The 22,021-nt window shown below is 45.0% G+C and overlaps 1 protein-coding gene across 3 annotated transcripts in view; it reads right to left on the bottom strand.

Annotated features, from left to right (window-relative positions):
• PCNT (pericentrin) overlaps positions 1 to 19,252 on the bottom strand; it is a 135,532-nt gene extending 116,280 nt beyond the window's left edge. For all 3 annotated transcript variants that reach the window (XM_047099257.1, XM_047099258.1, XM_047099259.1), the window contains exons 1-2: positions 19,119 to 19,252; positions 16,121 to 16,324 (exon numbers count right to left, since the gene is read on the bottom strand). In XM_047099257.1, coding sequence (XP_046955213.1) covers positions 16,121 to 16,324; positions 19,119 to 19,175 — 261 coding nt within the window. In that variant the 5' untranslated portion in view covers positions 19,176 to 19,252. The remainder of the gene's footprint in view (positions 1 to 16,120; positions 16,325 to 19,118) is intronic.
• Between the last annotated feature and the right edge of the window lie 2,769 nt (positions 19,253 to 22,021).

Here is a 22,021-nt window from a genome sequence, read left to right as displayed (position 1 = left end):
TAAGTTATTTATAAAACGACTTACTTTACAAAAAGTAAAGCATGGGACCCAGACGATAAGTGATGATGACTATTTTTCCTGGTAGTGCCCAAACAGGAGTTGGAAGAGCTGTAGAGCCATACTTGCTAACCTTTCTACAGCCCTGCTTAAAATGTGCAGTACAGGGGCACCTGGAGGCTCAGCTGGTTAAGCGTCCGACTCTCAGTTTTGGCTCGGGTCATGATCTCACGGTTGTGGGCTCGAGCCCCTCGTTGGGCTCTGCGCTCACAGCCGCAGAGCCTGCTTGGGATTCTCGGTCTCCCTCTCTCTCTGACCCTCCCCCGCTGTCTCTCGCTCTCAAAAATAAACATTAAAAAAAAAAATCTTCAGTACAAGTTTTTGTAAAGGTAATTTTCCTCTGACATGTTTGACCTCCAAGCAATCTCTGGATGGTTCTTTTACAAGAAATGGCCTGTACTTAACTTTGTTCCTGACGCATAGCTGAGGTCAAATACCGCTTTCTGCCACTTCTCAGCTAACTGCCAGAACGGAGATGACCGTTGCACTGATTAAAGTAAAATGTCTTTTCACGGCGCACGTCACTTAACTGTGAGGGAAGATGGCTAGATCCTGAACACCAACCATAAAGTCTTTTTGCAATTCTATCGTTGCTTCTAACCCCCTGAAAAACTCAAATCTTTAAGTTGCTTACAAACATGCTTTATTGACATACTCTTAGAATTTAATACGTGCCTGTGTTTTCTGCTCAGATCAGCAATTTACTTTCTTTACCCTAAGACTGCAGAATCTTCACCTGAAAGAGTATAGCAAAATTATGATATAGGAACTTTACGAATTAATTTTTCTTACAGAATTTTCATGGTATATTGTTTTTTCAATTGTCTATATCCAATTTCTTTAGTCTTTTGGTCTTAAAACTAAAACATTGAACATAAAAAACAGCTTCCACACTAAGTTGCAGAATACTGCACTAAGCTGCTTCTACACTAACCTGCAGAATACGATTTCACCCAGCTTGGCAGGTTTCATTACACAACAAACCCACCCACACCCCACCGCTGGAGGGTGGCCCTAACTCAGCAGTGGACACCACAAGGAAAACCACCAAGTGACAACTGGGCATTTTCCACCTCCAGGATTGCTTTACCTGGTTTTCAGTTCTTTTCTATGTCTAAAGACCATTAAAGTAACAAATGTATCAATTACACTTTTAAACCAAATTAAGTGGGGGGGGGAGGGGGGGACCTGGGTGGCTCAGTCCATCAAGAGTCCCGTCTCTTGATTCAGCTCAGGTCATGATCTCAGGTTTGTGAGTTCAAGCCCTGTATCAGGCTCCACGCTGACAGCACAGAGCCTGCTTGGGATTCTCTCTCTCTCTCTCTCTCTCTCTCTCTCTCTCTCTCTCTCTGCTCCTCCCCTGCTCATGCTCTCTCTCTAAATAAATAAAACTTGAAAAAAAAAAAAACTAAGCAACTTATTGTATGTTTAAAAGCATTACTATTTCTCACACACACATTTCATCTCACCGTATGGTATTCAATAAGCTCATTAAAAACCCATAAAAGTGAAACTTCTAAAAATTTCCAAATGGGCAAAATAAAACAAAAACACTTAATCATGTTCAAAGAACAACTATGACATAAAGGCTCTACAAGGACTCATACTCTGCTGACACAGACACAGCTACAAGGAAGGCCTTGTGCCTATAAGGTGTTCTGCTAGGTCGGAGGAACATGTGACTGTTGATCTCAGGGTTGTGAGTTCAAGCCCCACACTGGGTGTAGAGATTACTTAAAAATAAAATCTTAAAAAAAAGAAAAGAAATCTAATTAATTCCTCAGCAGATAGGAAGAAAATAATGATGGCTTCATCCTATACATGCTACTTTTTTTTTTTTTTTAAGATTTTAAATAATCTCTATACCCAACATGGGGCTCAAACTCATAACTCTTGAGATCAAGAGTCACATGCCCTACTGACTGAGCTAGCCAGATGCCCCTAACATGCCACTTTTTTTTTAACCTATGCACATGAAAATTTTTAAGAATGTAATTAAAAAGTAATTTGTCCTGAAAAATAATAAAAAATTGAAAAGTTGTGAGTGAAGGTAAAGTCACACCACAGAAAAATGAATAGGCTTGACTATATATACATTTTAAAGCCTGGGAATCAATGGTCTACATATCTTTCTCAAGAAGTTAGAAAACCAAGAAAATCAAAACCAAACATACTTTAAAATAAGAAACTACAGGGGCGCCTGGGTGGCTCAGTCGGTTGAGCCGCCGACTTCGGCTCAGGTCATGATCTCACGGTCTGTGAGTTCGAGCCCCACGTTGGGCTCTGTGCTGACAGCTCAGAGCCTGGAGCCTGCTTTGGATTCTGTGTCTCCCTCTCTCTCTGACCCTCCCCCGTTCATGCTCTGTCTCTCTCTGTCTCAAAAATAAATAAACGTTAAAAAAAAAAATTTTTAAATAAGAAACTACACATAATAAGAGCAGAAATCAAAGAAACATAAATATGTTACATAAAAGAACAAAGACTATAGTTAACTTTTTATAAAAATAGTAAGCATTAACTTGTGGCAAGGCCAACAAAGGCACAAATACTCACCTTTAAAAAATGAAAGGGGTGCCTGGGTGGCTCAGTCAGTTAAGCATCTGACTTCGGCTCAGGTCATGATCTCGCGGTTTGTGAGTTCGAGCCCCACGTTGGGCTTTGTGCTGTCATGACAGTTCAGAGCCTGGAGCCTGCTTCAGATTCTATGTCTCCCTCTCTCTCTGCCCCTCCCCCGCTCACACTCTGTCTCTGTCTCTGTCTCTCTCTCTCTCTGTCTCTAAAAAAAATAAACATCAACAAAAAAATTTTTAGTAAAAAAATAAACAAAAATGAAAAGGGTCATCAATACTGATGCCACAGACACTGAAAACATTCCTATGAAAAACTTAATGCCAAAAATTGGAAGATTAGATGAAAGAACAAATTCTGGGAAAAAGCATTAGTGAATAGTTTGATAACTATCAAATAAATGGACTCTAATTCAAAGCTTTCCCACAAACAAAACCTCAGTTCCCAAAGTCTTCACCATCTTACACAAACTCATTCACAGAGCAAAGGAGACCTCTCGGCTCCTTGGATAAGGCCAGCACAACCTCAAGACTACAAGTACAGGTCACTCTGTCACAAAAATATATGCTTTCTTTGTATCAACTGAGATGATCATATGACTTTTCTCGGAGTCTGTTAATGAACTGCACTAATTTCTTTGAACGTTTGACCAATCTTGCACAACACTAAAATACACTCCACTCCACACCCACCCAAACTGTAAAAATAGAGAGGAAAAAAAAGACAGTCAAAACAAATCACAGATGCTATGGAACAAGTAAAACTTACACATGTCACTACCGAAAATATAAACTGAGCAACTGTTTTAAACACAGCTCAACATATGCATGTTGAACAAATACATGTATAATGACCCAACAATTAAGTAACTAATTATAGCCTCAATAGAAACATCTGCACATGTACACCAAGAGACTTGTCTAAGAATGGGTGTAGTAAATGCCAAGTAACTGTAGAATAGACAAACAGATGGAAGCACATTCATATAATGAAATACCACACAATAACGAAGATGAATAAACGATAGTGTTTAACATGAATAAACCTCATAAACAAGACACTGGATAAAAAAGATCCAGACTCAAGATATGCATACTAGATTATTCCATTAAAAGTTCAAAAACCTGGGGCGCCTGGGTGGCTCAGTTGGTTAAGCATCCGACTTTGGCTCAGGTCATGATCTCCTGGTTCATGGGTTTGAGCCCTGTGTCGGGCTCTGTGCTGACAGCTCGGAGCCTGGAGCCTGCTTCGGATTCTGTGTCTCCCTCTCTCTCTCTGCTCTCCCCCCACTCATGCTCTGTCTCTCTCTCAAAAATAAATAAACATTTAAAAAAAAAAAAACAGTTCAAAAACCTGGTGCACCTGGCTGGCTCGGTTGTTTAAGCACCCAACTTCGGCTCAGGTCATGATCTCACGGTTCGCGGGTTCGAGTCCCGCATTGGGCTCTGTGCTGTTAGCTCGGAGCCTGGAGCCTGCTTCTGATTCTGTGTCTCTCTCCCTCTCTCTCTTTGCCCCTCCCCCGCATGCACTCTGTCTCTCAAAAATAAATAAACATTAAAAAAAAAAAAACCAGCAGTCCCATTGGATGAGGACCCATTCTAATGATCTCATTTTAAAAAATAATAATTAATTAGTTAATTAATTCAAAAATCAGCAAAATTAAACTATAGTTCTAAAAGTTAAAGTACTCAATACACAAAAAGTAACTTGAGATGAATCATAAACCCAGAAAGCAAACCATAAGGCTTCAGGAAGACATAGGAAAGTACATGATCTCAGAGCTAGAAGAAATTTTTTGGATAGGACACAAAAAGCACTAACCATAGGAAAAACTGATAAATTCAACTTCAACAAAGCAAGCAAAACTGAGGAAAAACATTCCCAGTACATATACCTAACATATGACAGACATGAAGAATATTAAGAATTCCTACAGGGGCGCCTGGGTGGCGCAGTCGGTTAAGCGTCCGACTTCAGCCAGGTCACGATCTCGCGGTCCGGGAGTTCGAGCCCCGCGTCAGGCTCTGGACTGATGGCTCGGAGCCTGGAGCCTGTTTCCGATTCTGTGTCTCCCTCTCTCTCTGCCCCTCCCCCGTTCATGCTCTGTCTCTCTCTGTCCCAAAAATAAATAAACGTTGAAAAAAAAAATTAAAAAAAAAAAAAAAAAAAAGAATTCCTACAAATCAACAATGAAAACATTTTTTTTTAAGTCAAATGCTTACCAAAACCAAAACAGCAAAGTCCAGACATGTAACAACATAACACTGACAATGCCTGGCATCCAATCAAAAATTATTAAACATACCAAAAGGTGAGAAATGTGACCCATAACCAAGAGAAAATCAGTCCAATGGAAATATACCCGAAAAGGACAGAGAGGACAGAATTAGCAGACAGGGACATTAAAATAGCTGTTATATTAATACCTAGTATTTAAAGGAAAATACAAACGCAATGAAGAATGATATAAAAAATACAAAATACCCGAAACAAAAAGAAATTCACTTAATTCTAGATTAATAGAATAGACATTGCAAAGAAAAGATCAGCGAACTTGATCTAGCAATAGAAGTGATCTAAAATGAAGAACACGGGGTGCCCGGGAGGCTCAGTTGGTTAAGCGTCTGACTTCAGCTCAGATCATGATCTTGCAGTTCATGGGTTCAGGCCCCGTGTCAGGCTCTGTGCTGACAACTCAGAGCCTGGAGCTGCTTCAGATTCTGTGTCTCCCTCTCTCTCTGCCCCTCCCCCGCTCGAGCTCTCTGTCTCCCAAAAATGAGTAAACATTAAAAAAATATTAAAAAAAATAAAATGAAGAACAAAAAGGCGGAGACTGGAAAAAAATGTTTTAATAAGTAAATAAAGCAAAGTCTAAATGACCCATAGGATAACCTTAAACAATTTGCAATATATAGATTTGAAATCACAAAGGGGGAGGGACGGGAAGCAACAAAAAGTATTTGAAAAATTGAACAAAAATTTTCTGAATTTGGTGAAAACTAAACCAAAGTTTCATAAAGATCAACATATCCCAGGCAGTAGAAACACAAAGGAAACCACCCTAGGCACATCAGAATGAAAGAATTTGAAACCAGAGATAAAAACAAAAGTTTTAAAAGTACCCCCAAAAAATTAAAAGGAAAAAAAGACTCTACAGAGGGGCGCATGGATAGCTTGGTTGGTTACGAGTCTGACTCCTGATTTTGGCTCAGGTCACGATCTCACGGTTCCTGGGATCGAGCCCCAAGTGAGGCTGTGTGCTGACAGCATGGAGCCTGCTTGGGATTCTCTCTCTCTCCTTCTCTCTCTCTCTCTGTCCCTCCCCTCCCTCATGCGCTCCTGCTCTCGCTCTTTCTCCCAAAATAAATAAACATAAAAGAAAAAAGTTCTACAGAAAGAGGAATGAAGAATGACAGCAGATACCTTCAGAAACTATATGGGCCCAACGACCACGGTGCTGCAAAAAGAAAACTGTCAACTGCAAATTCTATATCCAGTAAAGATTTCTTTCAAATATGAAGGCAAAACAAAGTCAGTTTCAGACAAACAAAAAAGCCAAGAGAATTCATCGGCAGACCTGCACGACAAAAAATTTGTTGAAAGGAAGCTCTTCAGACTGAAGGAAAAATGATACATGATGCAAAACTGGGTCTATACCAACAAACCAAAGCCCTGGGATTGGCAAGTATGTTGGTAAACATAAAAAAGTACCACTTCTTGCTTCTAAAAAGATAATAGACTTAATGTTTATTCATTTTTGAGAAGAGAGCACGAGCAGGGGTAGAAAGAGAGGGAGACATGGAATCAGAAGCAGCCTCCAGGCCCCGAGCTGTCAGCGCAGCTGTCAGACAGATCCCACAATGCAGGACTGAACCCACGAACTGTGAAATCATGACCTGAGCCAAAGGTGGATGCTTAACTGACTGAGCCACCCAGGCGCCCCAACAACAGACTTTTTTAAAAAAGAACGAGAAACATCACTACATACTGCTACGGCGTGACTGCCAAGATACGATAAGTGAAAAAAACAAGATACAGAAATGTAAAGTATCCTGCTACTAAAGAAGCAGATAGTGAGAAATATATGCACATATTTGCTTCTATTTTTAAAAATGTAATAACAGGGGCACCTAAGTGGCTCAGTCAGTTAAGCATCTGACTTCACTTCAACTCAGGCCATGATCTAACGTTCGTAAGATCAAGCCCCACGTTGGGCTCCGCACTGACAGCGTGGAGCCTGCTTGAGGTTCTCTCCTTCTTTGTCCCTCCTCCACTTTGTCTCAAAATAAACAAACTAAACAAACAAACAAACAACCACACACAGACACAAATGAAAAAAGGGGAGCCTGGGTGGCTCAGTCAGTTGAGCATCTGACTCTTGATTTTGGCCCAGGTCATGATCTCAGGGTCACGGGATCGAGCCCTGTGTCGAAATCCCTCTCAACATGGAGCCTGCGTAAGACTCACTCTCCCTCTCCCTCTGCCCCTCCTCCGTGCACTAGCTCGCATTCTCTGTCTCTAACGATAACAACAAATTGAAAACAAAAAATCCCTAAAACATGAAGAGAAAATAAAACAAACGAATACAAATATATTTAAGTTTCTGGCTTAAACTATTTCAAGTGATTTTAAAACAAAGTAATTTGACTGCACATCACTGTGGAAAATACCTAAAGGACAAAAATGAGTGCAAAGAAATCGTAATTAGTAATAATGTTATTATAAAACTAGAAAGAGAAAGAAAGCCAAGAGAGTAATGATGTTAATGTCAGGAACATACATTTTTAATGTTAAAGAGAAATTTCAAACTTAAGTAGAAACTCTGTAATCATAAACTACGAACTCTGTAATCATACACTACTCTGTAACTCATAAACTATAAAACAAAACCTAACTATTCCTGACATGACCTTGAAACAATAAAACCCCTAACGTCTAGATCATGTTTCTGAACACTACTTCACACTACAGGAGCCAGGAGTCATGGGAAACGCCTGGCTCCAGGCCTGGGGCAAGAAATGCACCAGCTGACCGGCAACACTTTTTCCAAAAGAAAGAAGCCATCATAGTGACTGTGGAGGGTCAAACTAAAGATGCTCTCCCTTGTCAAAGATGGGAAAATCTGAGCAGCACGCTAACAGACACAAGACTTGCTCTTGACAAATTGTTAAACATAAGTGAATTTACAGTGAGGCTAAAGAAAGCCAGTCCAATGGTCATATGTGGAAAAGTGTAGCACAGCAACATGAGTAACTTAAAAGGAAAGAGTGATGCCTTTACCCTGCTTTCCAATCCAAGCCGGGCATCAGGGTAACCAGATAACTGATAAAGGGAAGTTCTCATGCAATGTTACATACAATTAATAAGGAAGGAGGGGCAGAATTGAAATAGCAGTATTTTGTGCTCACTGGTGAAATAACAGTTCTCGCCAACAATCCACGTGGGCTACTGAAACCTGAGATAAAAAGCCCAAGAGGACCTCTGAAGTAGACAAGCGTGCAGATTGGGCCTCAAGCCACTGGTGACCACAACACAAGAGACTACCAGCTCTAATTCCTATTACAAAAATTTATGCAAAAAATGCATTTTTTCTTAACTATTACATGCAATCAAATAAGCATAATGAAGAATGAAGTCATGGATGTAAGAACTAAGGCAGAAGCCAGGGAGCCCACATACCCTTGAGAGCAGCAGAGAGCTCTGATGCCCACCCAGCAAGGGGGCTCATCCCGCAGCGCCCACTTCCTTGTGAGGGGATAACCAGAGTCCCTACCTCACAGCCTGGCTTACAACACGTACAACCATTTCTGGCACAAATTTTAAAAACAAATAAACATTAGTCATTATAATTCTAAGTAAAAATGTAATTGCTTCCATCTCTTATTATTAAAAAAAAAACCCACACAACACAAAAAAATAAAAAACTAACGCCTAATCATACAGGTCACTGCCAGGTATCCTAGGAAGTAAAAAACAGAAAATAACATGAACCTTGTGCAAAATAATGCATAAATCTCTCGGTTTCCTTTTACAGATATCTGGCATTCTGAAATGCCCTATCAATTGTGTAACTCGATCCATCACTGACCAGGCATGCGTAAATAAAGCACCCAGCACCTTCTTTTTTTTTTTTCTTTTTTTTTTAATGTTTTTATTTTTGAGACAAAGAGAGACAGAGCATGAGCAGGAGAGGGGCAGAGAGAGAGGGAGACACAGAATCCCGAAGCAGGCTCCAGACTCTGCGCTGTAGCACAGAGCCCGCCGTGGGTCTCGAACTCACGGACCGTGAGATTGTGACCTGAGCTAGTTGGACGCTTAACCGACTGAGCCACCCAGGCTCCCCTGGCACTTTCTAACCCAGGCCCATAGTCAGATGGTCACAAAATGCAACTCTGTTTCTCTATTAGACTGAGCTGAGCACAATGAGGAAAGCCAATCTCTGGAAGTCTGACTTCAAACTCCAGGCGGAAAGACTTGAGCCCCACTGCTCTCCCAAGCACCCCAAACGGTTGAGGTAACTCAGAATAAACTGAACTGCCCTACATTAAGAAAACTAGGTCACAGCAATCAGTGCCTCCACTAAAAATGGAATGAAGCTACAGACAGAGGGCTTCGGGACCCTGACCAGGAGGACCCGGCAGGGCTGGCCAGAGAACCACAACCCCGCCCTCGGCCACTGCACGGGAGCCCAAGAAGCCAACGGCCAGCGCAGCTCGCCTCCTGCTTTTCTGACCCAGCGCTCTGCAGACTCAACCCCACCCCTGGCTCCCCGGCAAGAGGAGGGGAAGGCATCCTCTCAGACACATCAAAATGAACCCTCGATGCAAGAGGTAATGCCTAGCCTTGGAACTTGACATTAACCAGGACATTTCCCTTGAAGCAGACAAGAGGTTGGCAAACTAACAGTGACCCCGCTGGCAGGGAATGCCAGGACACAGAGCTGGCCGAGCCTGAAGCTTCCCCACCTCCAGGCCATGTCCATCCACGACGTCTTGCTCGTTCAGAAGCTCTTCCTCCAACTTGAGCCTGAGCCTCTGAATTTCAACCTGACCCTGATCCACAGGCAAATATATTCTGTCCTTTAAAAGAAAAGGTAGGGGCGCCTGGGTGGCGCAGTCGGTTAAGCGTCCGACTTCAGCCAGGTCACGATCTCGCGGTCCGTGGGTTCGTGCCCCGCGTCAGGCTCTGGGCTGATGGCTTGGAGCCTGGAGCCTGTTTCCGATTCTGTGTCTCCCTCTCTCTCTGCCCCTTCCCCGTTCATGCTCTGTCTCTCTCTGTCCCCCAAAAAATAAACGTTGAAAAAAAATAAAAAAAATAAAAAATAAATAAAAGAAAAGGTAATTCTTTTTTTTATACTCTAAGAACACAAAGGTCCACGCACTCCATTCCTGCCACCGCACCAATCAGACTTCAACAGCCTTTCCCTAAATATGACCTTCAGATTTATCACACTGTCCCTCCTATTACAGTTGCCTATTATGGACTGACGGTGTCCCGCAAATTCCCGTGTTGAAGCTCAACACCCCCTTGTGACAGCAGGGCCTCGAAAGAGGTGATTAAGGTTAAATGAGGTCACAGGGTGGGCCTGGTCCAGCAGGACTGGGGTCCTTCTAACAAGAGGAAGGGACACCAGTGTTCTCTGTCAGGTGAGGATGCGTGGAGAAGGCAGCAGGCTCCAGGCTCCAAGCTGTCAGCACAGAGCCCAATGCGAGGCTTGAACTCACGAACCATGAGATCATGACCTGAGCTGAAATCAAGAGTCAGATGCTTCACATTAAATCAGACTCATTATTTTTTTAGCCTTAAGAGCCAAGGGAATTTGCCTACTCGGATTTGGACTTGCTGGGGATCCATCACCCTTCGTTGTTTCCTATTTCTCCCTTCTGGAGTGGGGCTGTCTATCCCATCCCTGTTCCACCACTGTGGTTGGGAAGCATGTAACTTTGGTTTCACAACCTCATGGTGGGAGAGACATTTGGCCCCAGGAAGAACCCTACCTCAAGTCTTACCCATATCTGATTTAGATGATATCTAGATGAGAAAGAATGCTGGAATGAGTAACGATCTCTGGGGCTGTAGGGATGGGGTGAATGTATTTTGAATGCAAGAAAGATGAATTGGGGAACCAAAGGAGAGAATGTTACGGACTGAAGTATATCCCCTAAAACTCTCATGTGGAAGCCCTAATGCCTATTGTCACTGTATCTGAAGACAGGGCTTTTAAAGAGATAACAGGGTGGGACTAAAATCCAATAGGACTACTGTCCTTTGAGAAGGAGACCAGAGAATACTGCTTTCCTGCCCTCTCCCCACACAGGAGACCATGTGAGGACACAGCAAGAAGGCAGTCAGGCACAAGTCAAGCAGAGAGGCTTCGCCAGAACCCAACCCTGACAGCACTTGATCTCAGACGTCCTGCTTCCAGAACTGAGAGTCTGTTGTTTAAGCCACTCAGTCTGCAGTGTTCTGACAGCTTGAGTGACTCACACCCTGCCTTTCAATTTCCCCTACCTTTTCCCTCCACTTCTTCCAGCTGACCTTCTCTCTCCTGCCCCCCATCCAGCCCCAGACCCCAGGGGCTCTCACCTTCATTCCAACTCACACGCCAACCGCGGCAGAGCTGCGTGAGCTCACCAGGAGAGAGTGAGACACCTAGCTCCAGCCACCTGCCATCCTCGGCGGTTCAATCCCAGCACGTAAGTACACAGCCCCAGAATCCTTAATCCTCACTCCCGTGGGAAACCCCTTTACCAACAGGAGTACTGTTTATACACAGTGCCTTCTGCCTTCAGTCCTCCAAACTCCACTCACCCCCAAAGCTACTCAGGTCAGCACCTTTCCCTCACCCCCTTCCCTGAGGTTGTTCCGTCCATGGGTAATACAGTTAGGGCCTTGTTCAAGTCTGCATTCCATCCTGGGATCCCTCATCCTCCAGATGGCTTTTTTTTTTAATTTACATACAAATATATTTTGATGTTTTAAAATTTACATGATGATGAGGTGTCTGAGTGGTTCAATGAGTTGAGAACCTGACTCTTGATTTCAGCTCAAGTCATGATCCCAGGGTCGTGGGATCAAGCCCTGCGTCAGGCTCCACGCTGATTGTGGAGCCTGCTTAAGATTCTCTCTCTCCCCCTCTGCCCCTCTTCCCACTTGCGCACTCTCTCCCTAATAACATAACATAAAATTTACACGATCACACAGGGCAGTTTCACTGCCCTAAAAGATCCCTGCTTCACCAACTCTCCCTCCACCAACTTCTGGCATCCACTCATCTGTTTACAATCTGCACAGTTTTACCTTTTCCAGAATGCTACACAAACAAAACCACACAGTGTGCAGCCTGTCAGACTGGCTTCTTTTAACTCAATAATAGACATTTAAGGTCCCTCCATGTCTCTGTAGGTCCTGAATGCTCATTCCTTTGTATTTCTGAATTTGAGCTGCTGACAGGAATGCAAAATGGCAGGACCACTCTCTGGAAGACAATTTTTGGCAGATTTTTAAAAGGTTAAATTGAGGTGTCCGGGTGGCTCAGTCAGTTGAGTGTCCGACTCTTGGTTTCAGCTCAGGTCATGATCTCAAGTTTGTGAGATTGAGCCCCATGTCAGGCTCTGTGCTGACAACCCAGAGCCTGCTTGGTATTCTCTCTCCCCCTCCACTCCCCAACCCCGCCTCCACTTGCATGCGTGCACGCACTCTCTCAAAATAAATAAAATTCAGAAAAAAAAAAAAAAAGGTAAATACTTGCCTACCACAGGGTCCAACCATACCACTCCTAGATAGGAATGAGGTGGTAGGGAAGAGGAAGTAATGAACTTGAATATGGCTCTGATTTTTAGAATCTTAGTAATGCTTCCCTTACTCAAAAAAAAAAAAAAAAAATTAAATTAAATCAACCTGGACGTAAGAAGAACCAAAATAGAAGACAAACAATAAAACAAAACCATGTTATAAGTGAATAACTATAATGAAAAAATTTTAAAAAATATATTTAAAAAATTAACTTATATAACTTTGGAATGCTAAACAACAAACTTTGGGATAATAAAGACAAAAAGAACTAGCACTGAACAACAAGGGTTTGTTTAAACTGCACAGGTCCATGTACCCACAGACTTTTTTCAATAAACACAGGGTGGGCGGCACTGTAAATGTGTCTTCTCTTCCTTGTGACTTTAACATTTTTTTCCCAAGCTGACTTTATTATAAGAATACTATATATGATACAGAAAATACACAAAATATTTGTTGACTGTTTTATTATGTCATCATTAAGGCTTCCAGTCCACACTAGGCTATTAGTAGTCACGTTTTGGGAAGTCAAAAGTTATAGGCCGATTTTCATCTGTGTGAGGGGTCAGTGCCCCTAACCCCCATGTTGCTAAAGGGTCAACTATATATTCAAATATCCCACTCTAGTTAGTAAATCTGTTTTTCACAGTAGTGAGGATTAGCAATCCTCAAACTAATGTGCATATATTTAAAGACTGAGGAAGTAAGTAAATATATTGTAGCTAAGATACTTTCACTATTGGTAAAAGAAATCAAGATTAAGAAGAGGGAAAAAGCTAGAATGAACCCTGTGACGTTGGTTAGGAATTGAAAATACTAAAGTAAATTCATGATTTTTATTATACATACAGATTGACAAAGAAATAAATATAGAAGTGTACACATACAGGTATTTATCACCTAGCTCTGTTGAAATAGCCCAGAAGCCAAAGACACCCCAACAGCAATAAGCACAACTATCACCCAGATGTTGGTTTCTAAACATCATTCTCCACTAAAAGAAACCAGAGCTCCTTGAAGAAATATCTGATTACAGGGCTGCTGACAGGGAAAGGATAAAACAACCCTGGAAAATCTTGGTGCCAGAATGTAAGGAATTAAGGTGCCAGAAACAATGAGGACATGGTAGAAGGACAGGTACCAATTCAAAGGCACTCCCAATGGCCAATCTATGTATTTCAGCAACAAAATAAACGCTGACATGGTTGATATGATAGATTAAAACCCGAAGAATAAAAATCCCTGGGCACCTGGCTCAGTCAGTAGAGCATGCAACTCTTGATCTTGGGGTCATGAGTTCGAGCCCTATGTTGGATGTAGAATTTACTTAAAAAAGAAAAAAAAGAAAAAGAAAAATCCCTATGTCCATACTGATATAGTGAATAAATAAATACACACTGGAGGGAAGTGACAGTTCCTCCTTGCAGCAGAATGTCAATTAATACATAGAGATAGAACGATGGAAACAAAGTCATCATGTGGCCAACACCACTACAATAAGTGCTGCAAGCAAGAATCACCTATGGGAGCTAAAATTAGTGGAGCAAAGCATGATGAGAAAAGGGGGTTTGCGGGGTCTCTAAGTATCTCCACACAATATACTTATGAACTCCAAAGTTAAAAACAGTATTTTTCTATCAAGAGAAACCTGGCACGTCTCACCTTAACTAAGTGATCAAAATTGGCATTACCTGTAGGGAGACACGTCAAATACCAATACCAAGTACACTGAGCAGGGAATATCACCACTTCTACAATGTTCTGGCCAAAATTCACAACATGATTTTAATCAAGAGGAAACATCAAACAAACCCAAACTGACAGGCATTCTACCAAACGACTAGCTAGGACTCTTCAAAGACGTCCAACTTATAAAAGACTGGACCACACTAAAGCAGCATGGGCAGTGAGATGCAACACAGAATCCTGGACCAGAGAAAGGGCATTAGTGGGACAGTGGGGGAGATCTGAATGAGCTTTATTAATTAGCTCATAGCATTGTTCCAGTGTTAACAGGAACTAATTGTAATAATCGTCTTGAAAATACCAGATGTTGACATTCATTTCAAGAAGCTAGGTGAAGGGTATCTACAAACTCTAGGCTAATCTTTGCCAAGTTTTTTGGTAAGTTGGAGATTATTTCAAAATGAAAAGCTAAAATACATAAAACATTTAATATAAGATAAAAAGACTTCCTGGCGCCTGGGTGGCTCAGCCAGTTGAGCGTCTCTTGATTTCAGCTCAGGTCATGATCTCACGACCATGGGATCGAACCCCAAATCGGGCTCCACGCTGAGGATGGAGACTGCTTAGGATTCTCTCTCTCTGCCTCTGTCCCTCTCCCCTGCTTGCATGGATAAAAAAAGTGTATTTAAAAAGTTTTTTTAAATGTGTATTTACTCAGCGACAGAGAGAGCACCCATGTTCATGGGGGTGGGGGCAGAGAGAGAATCCCAAGCAGGCTCCTCACTCAGTGCACAGCCCAACATGGAGCCCCATCTCACAACCATGAGATCATGACCTGAGCCAAAATCAAGAGTTGGACGCTCAACCGACTGAGCCACCAAGGTGTGCCCCCTGCCAAAAAAATGTTTACTATAAAAAGACTCCTCTGACTTGCAAGTAAGAATAAAATTAATAGCTGTTAACTATAAATTACAAGCTTTTCTCCTGAAGGAGCCTAGGAGAAAACACACAGAGAAAAAGCACTGGGAGTCAACTCTCAGTCCTCCCAATGTGGCTTTTACTCACGCAGCTGTGATGGAGACAGGGCTGCTGAGAGCTGCCGCCCAGTCCTGAGACCACCACAGAGGATGGCGGTGAACTTCAGGCCCACACTGGCGGAGGCATGAGCTGGGCTCAGGCTGGCCCAAAGGCTGGGCTCCCAGAGTGCTGGCCTGCTGCTCCCCAGACGAGGGAGTACAATAGCTACATCTTTCAAATTCTCAAAAGAAGAGTTCCAGATGTGTCTGTAGAATATCAGAGACTTTACAGGCTGGAATTCCACTTTTCCAACAAAGCAGGCGAGACACGCTGTGAGTTTTCATCAAATGCTGCCCTCAGCCACCAGTATGCCAGCTCATTCTAGCAAACACCCAAACCCACACCTGCTCTGTTGCACACAAAATCACAATTCAAAGCCCCTCAATGATAATGCATACAAAAAGTCGCAAGAAGAGCCCAACTACAGGTGATTAGGGGGCCACGCGGGCCCAGCATTCTCAGTGTGCACATCCACTAGTGGGCCACACGCACCCCTGTAGTTCACAGGGCCTCAAGCAGAGGACGGTGGTGCCTCCTCCAGCAAGATGCCCTTTCTGCACCACCTTCACCCATTCCCTCTTCATCCCAAGTTCAGAAAGGAAACGAAAAAAAGCAATAAGTAGATGAAGGAATATTATGGTTTAAGTGTGCAAAGAAATCCCTGTCAAAAAGGCTGATACATAGAGCCACACCAGAGGAACTCACACTTCTAAGACTTCCATTACCAAAGCAAGAACCTATACTGACACATGCCTTCAAACAATCCCTAATCATAAAACATAAAACATTTACTAGGAGTAAAAACACAAAAATATATTCCCCTTGTGTAAAAGGGAAACTCTCTTTCCCCACTTTTGATAGGCAAAAACAGACCAAAGTCATGCCGAACAACTAGAAGCTAAGCAAGATGTTAATGCACAGTGCTGAGTAAACCTACCTGAGCTGCTCCTGCCCCATCAGGGGTGTCGCTGCACGATGTGTTTTTGCAAACGTCCCCTCTTCCCAGGAGTCCACCATCTTCGGTGGCTACCGGGCTCTCCTCCTGGACAGGCGCATCGACAGCCGGGCCCTTCCTCTTCGCCGTCTTTTTCTTCGGATGCGCACAGTCACCTTTTGTTTTTCTCTGTCGGAAGTGAGCAAGCTGCGCAAAAACGTAGAAAAGTAGTAAAGACAAAGGTAACCAAGAAAAAAGTAACAGAACCACAAAGCCAATGAGCTGGTGGGGAACATGAGGCTCTGGGGCTGGCTCAGTGTGCTCAGCCAAACCTGGCCAGACCCACGTCAACCAACAGATCCCTGTCCCACAAACTCTGCCTTCATTAATATCTGCGATGCTAGCATTTAAGTTCAGAATTCTTTTCAGAGTCTAATAATGAGGACTGTTAATTATGCCTATATACAGACAGAAAAAAGCAATACAGCCAACTGGCAGAATAGCTTTCCTAGCCCCTGGAAGTTTACAGAGAAATAGGACTCAAAAAAAACAACACATCTATTTAAAAGACTGATAGCTTAATCAAGGCATGCTTAAGGTTTAAAACTACACAAACGCTAAATCTCTTTTTGCCCCCATTTTCCCCCAATCAAGAAAATATATAGCCTGGCCAAAACTTCCTAGCCACAGATTCTGAGACAAGGTACAGAAATAGCAAAAAATTAATTAAGCCAGGTCAATCTAAGATCCTCCTTTATGGAATCAGATGTTCTATTTTTCACGACACAGCTCACCAATGCACCAGGGACCTCCACAGAATGTCACCCATCAGAAGGCACAACCTAGCTGTTCAGTCCCTCAAACTGAAGGGTTTCAGACTCTGTTCACACGTCTCCCACTAACACCTTATTCAAAGGTATGAGACCTAACATCACTCTTTCATATGGGGGCATCGGCTCCTTCAAATGACAACTGTGCTCATAAAAGCAAATGCATTTAACAAACATTTGCATAAGTGTAACAGAAAAGCACACTTTCACAGACGCAGAAAAATTACATAAGGTCCCTTACGTGAGAAAAACCTTGTCTCCAGGACAGTCAGCCTTCCAAACCAGCCCCATGTTCATCATTTTATGCCTTGCTCCATCAACTCTGACTGTCCTCAGGTTCCCTCCTGCATCACCATCCTTGACTCTAGCCTGGGGTCTCCCAACAAGAGGTGCCCATTTCCTCCTGCAACGAGGTGATCCTTCCTCATCACCCTCAACACTCCTTCAAACACATTTATGCATGCTTACAAACCATGACTAGCACCGGGAAAACGCACATCAAATATTAAACTCTGCCTCATTTTCATCTCCTGGCTCACGTACATGCCTGGGCGCCAGCACATCCCTCTTCAAACACCACTCACAAGTTTCCTCTCCCAAGAAGCCTGAATGAGGCCACTCTGTCCTCTGCCTGTCACCTTGCCATTAGGTGCTGCTACCCCATCACTATCTCACATCAGTCACTATGTGTTCTGAATGGCCTCTTTAATGCAGCGGCCCTGTGGTTTCCTCAAAAGAAGAAACTAACAGTGAATATTTCCTACTAGCTGGTCCATATGAAATTCCCAATGTCTGGCCACATCTGGCCCCAAACACAACTTACCATGGCTCCACCTACGGATCAGGTAACATTGCACAGACTCTCATTCATCCCTTGACAGAGTGGGTAGGTAACCTCCTCCACAGCTGGGGAAGGGCAGGGAGTCACAGCCAGTGTCTGCTTGCTTCACTCTGCCTCTACAGCCAGGGTCTTTTCAGCTTACAGTTTAATCCCCACAATATACCCCCCAAAACAGCGAGTACCAGTTTTATGTGAAAACTGGGGCAGAAACAAGGCGATAAAAAGCATCCCTGGAGACAAGTGACTCTAGGACCAGAGTGAGCTCCCCAGGGCATCCACAACCTAGGAATGCAATACATCCCAGGATATTCTGTCCAGGTGTCTGGAGATTACCTAGGAAGCCCAGCATGAGGGACCGGCTCCAGCAGAGCCCCTCAACCCTCACCTGCTCAAAACGTCCACTTGGGCCCCAAACAGCAACTGGGCCAGAACAAGCATTTCTGGACCCCCCAGGGAATATTAGACAGGTCGGCAAAAGATATTCTGCAATATAAACATGTGTTCCTAGACTGCCACTCGAAGACTTTTCTTTTGAAGATTAAAAAAAAAAGGTGCATAATTCCCAGTAAAACGAAAATCTGCAAGTAGTTTTAAACAGATGGAGGTGAATGAGCCCTAGGGAGAGCGTCTATGACGCCCACGAATGCAGGTGAGTCACAGGCCCTCTTAGTCCTCCAAGAACCCTGAGTTCTGGTGAGGTGGAGCCGCGGCAGGTGCAGGTGTGCACAGGTGAGCAGATGTACAGGTGAGCGGATGTACAGGTGCGCGACGTGCTGGCTGTCCATGACAACGAGGACGCGCGGTGCGGGGGCACTGCCGCCCCCCTCATTACCAGCCCGTCCTTCACGTTCTACTGGGATCGGAATGTTGGCGGGCGGTCAGGGACCGCGCGTTCCTAGGCCACCAGCATCCACCGGGGTGCCACGGACACTGGCCGAGACTCCACGGCGACTCGAAGGGCTGCAGCGCCAGCTCCTCCGGAAAGGCGGGAGGGCGCGGCCAGGCCCCCCCTAGCTCGCGGACGCAGCTCCGCGATTCCCGGCATGCCCCGCGCCCGGACCCCGCGCACGCCCCCGTCCCACCCCGCAAGTCCCCAGCCGGTGATTGGCTGCGACCTCGACAGGGGCGGGGCCGGGCAGAGGGCGGCGGATTCAATATGGCGGCGGCCAGGAGGCGACTTCTAGTCGAGCCCGCGGGAAGGGCAAGACTTTGGCGGTGTTCCCCCGCCTGACCGCAACCGCTCCTAGTAGGAAACAACAGCGGTCACCGGAACCTTCCCCGAGAAACCCGAGCTGGGACAGCGGGAGGAGGAAGAGGCGCTATCGTTTACCTTCGCTCTCCCGGCCTCCACCTTTCTTCGCCGCTGCTCTTGCTCATCTTCATCCATCTCCCTCCCGGGGGCTCCTCGCGGAGCCCAAGAGGTGACGGGGTCAACACGCCGCCGCCTTCACTCTATTTACACTCCCTCCCCCTTGTCTGGGCTGCCCTCCCCCCGCAACAACTGTCACGCAGACGTGGGTCTGGCGCCGCCCCCGAGTGTGCGCCGTCTGCCCCGCTGCCAATCAGAGGGCTGCGTTCTTGCCCTCGCGCACGCGCAATCAGAGCCTTGCGGCCCGGACGGAGCTCCGCCCATGTCGACCTCTGGCCTCCCACTGGCGCGTTGTCAATAGCACCTCCCAGCAGGACCAATGGCGGAGCGTAGAGGCCTCGGAACGCTCTGTGGTTGGTCGGTTTTAAAGGGGTCTAGCTGTCCAATGGGTGGGCGGCGAGCGCAGGCGCGGGGACCAGTTGGGGCGCGCGCACCTGTTGTACACGCGGCTGCACTAGCGTCTCGAAAGGCCTCTAGGCGAGTGTGGCTGTCAGCCTTTGTCCTTGGTCGTGTTAGTGGGGCGTTAGACTTGGCCGTTAGGAAGTTTAGGCCGGCCCCACAGCCCCTTCTTTGAGGGGGCTGAGAGGCCGCCCACAGGCGTGTCCCCCGGGAGCTACTCGGTGAGCGCCAGGGAGTCCGGGAGGCCGCGACTTCGCGGGCTGAACGGCTGGTCTCGGGGCTGCGGTTGGCGTCACACGTCTCGTCCGCACTGCCCGTCCTAGAGCCCCCTCACTTTCAGCCAGGTCCTCGGTCCTCAGGGGTGGGAGCCCGGGTCACCTTGCCCTTCGCCTCCCGGGACGCTGTTTCTGTTCGTTTCTCAGTCGCAGACCGCCAGCCAGACCACTTGGATTTCATTGCTCTGCGTCCCTCCCGCGTCGTATGACTTCACTTCTCTCTGTTGCCTGTTGGTGCCTGGGAATCCGGGCCACGGCGTCCAGCGTTGCAGGGACAGAAGGCACTGGGAGTGGTGCCACTTCCGGACCTGTATTTTTCTCACTGGGGACACAGTACCGTATCGAGGGCTCTGATTTAATGCGTCTACCGCCAGCTTGCAGCTTCTGGGTAGTGCAGCATAGGATTTGACCAGTGGGACAAATCTGGCACCTCTGCCACGAAGCAGCCCCCTGGATCAGAGTATTAGGAGGGACCCTGTGGTGGAGAGAGGGACAGGCTGAGATCCTGAAGCGCAGGAAAGGCTAACTTATACATGTTTATTCCTGTTAGGACAGTCTCTGGAACCCCAGCATAGAAGGGGCTCCGTAGGGCCAACTTGCCAAGTGGTCTTTAGTCTCCTTGAGAAAATTTTGGTGAAGATGTGATTTTAAGTGATACTGTAATTGTACCCAGTTCCAGATCACCAGAAAAAGAGCTGGTTCAGTGAAAATCAAAAACAGTCAAGTGGAAAATGATTAAGGCTTGGAAGCGTGTGGGTAAATCATTTCAAGTGTATTGTAAACAGTCATTAAAAAGGAATCTTGTACTTCCTGCTCAATTTTGCTGTGAACCTAAAACTGCTCTAAAAAATAAAGTCTGAAAAATAAGTAAAAATAAATAAAAAATAAAGTCTGTTAAAAATTTAAAAGAAAAAAAAGGAGTATAACTTTGGTTATGAATTCATGGTCTGTGGGAATCCAAAGTCTCATGAGATCATTGTTCCTTAGCTTCAAACTTCACTTGAACCTGTTTGTCCAGTTAAGGAAACAAAGCAAGGTTTTTGTTCCTAGCCCACAATTTAACAATCAGATGCTGTTGGTGTAATCAAGCTCACTGGAAGCTGATAAACTAGTTGACGATAATCCAAAGCATCTCCCTGCACCCTGTAGCATAACTGCACCAAGCGGTGATCCTGTTTGCCTAAAGGGGCTTGACATCCCCGGTCTCACTTTAACCTTTTCTTATCACTGTTGGAATATCCCATTTACAGTTAAAAGGAAGATGAAAGCATAGTGCCCCCCTCTCCCACCGCTTTGAGTCTGTAAATAGAACAGCAGCACCATGTTTCGGTGGCAGGATTAGGAAACTGTAGAACTCAGGCAGATGACAAGGACAAGATGGGAGTCCCAAATGCCTCTGCTACAGATGTGAGCCGTTGGGGAGTCAGGTAGGATGACACTACTTCAAGTGACCTGCCACTAGAGAGAGAGTGGCACAAAAAGCAAGATTGGGGTGGATGGCCTTGTTGTGGGCGATGTTGCAGTGACATGTAGATTTCTGGGTTCCTTCTGTTCCGCTCACCTGTTCCCACACCTTTACTTGGACGGGGTTTGTGTGCCGGCTGTGCACTCCCTGCTTGCTGTCTTCTCTGACTGAATCAGGGTAGCAGTAATGCCCTTCATCAAGACGTGGTAATGACAATCTTGCTGACAAACTCATCTTTCACCCTCAGTGAGAATGTGTGATTATAAGCAACCACAACTTAGACAAATCTCCCTCAGAGAGTGCTGAAAGCTCAACCACCAAAAAGCATTTCTCCTCCTGAGTCACACCACAGCCCTTCAGTAAGTGGAGCTTCCATTCTTAGCTTGTAGAATTAGGTGGTGTGAGCAAAAATGAGTGGGAGTGAGTGGGCTCATGAGACCAGGGGTCAAGCAGGCAACACCAGCCAAACACAGGGTCAGACTTTCCTAGAGCAATTACAGCCCCAGATCTGCGCCTGGATCTCTCAACCTTTACATGTTGCAATGGATTTAAAACTCAATGGGGCACTTGTCCACAGTTTTCCCACACTGGTTTGGTCATTGGTTTTCAATCTATGTTCCCTAGAACCCCAGGATCATTTCCATGGTCATTCTACACTATATTAATGCTGGACCTGAGTCTCAATTTATTTTTGACAATTAAAAAGTTGTGCATATAAATTATGT

This window comes from Lynx rufus, unplaced genomic scaffold (genome assembly GCF_022079265.1).
Source record: "Lynx rufus isolate CCGP_SWC_20201006 ecotype Redwood Valley unplaced genomic scaffold, mLynRuf1.p SCAF_5, whole genome shotgun sequence".
In the NCBI taxonomy this organism is placed as follows: domain Eukaryota; kingdom Metazoa; phylum Chordata; class Mammalia; order Carnivora; family Felidae; genus Lynx; species Lynx rufus.
Note: the sequence above shows the minus strand (reverse complement) of the source record. Positions and strands in the feature narration are given on the sequence as shown.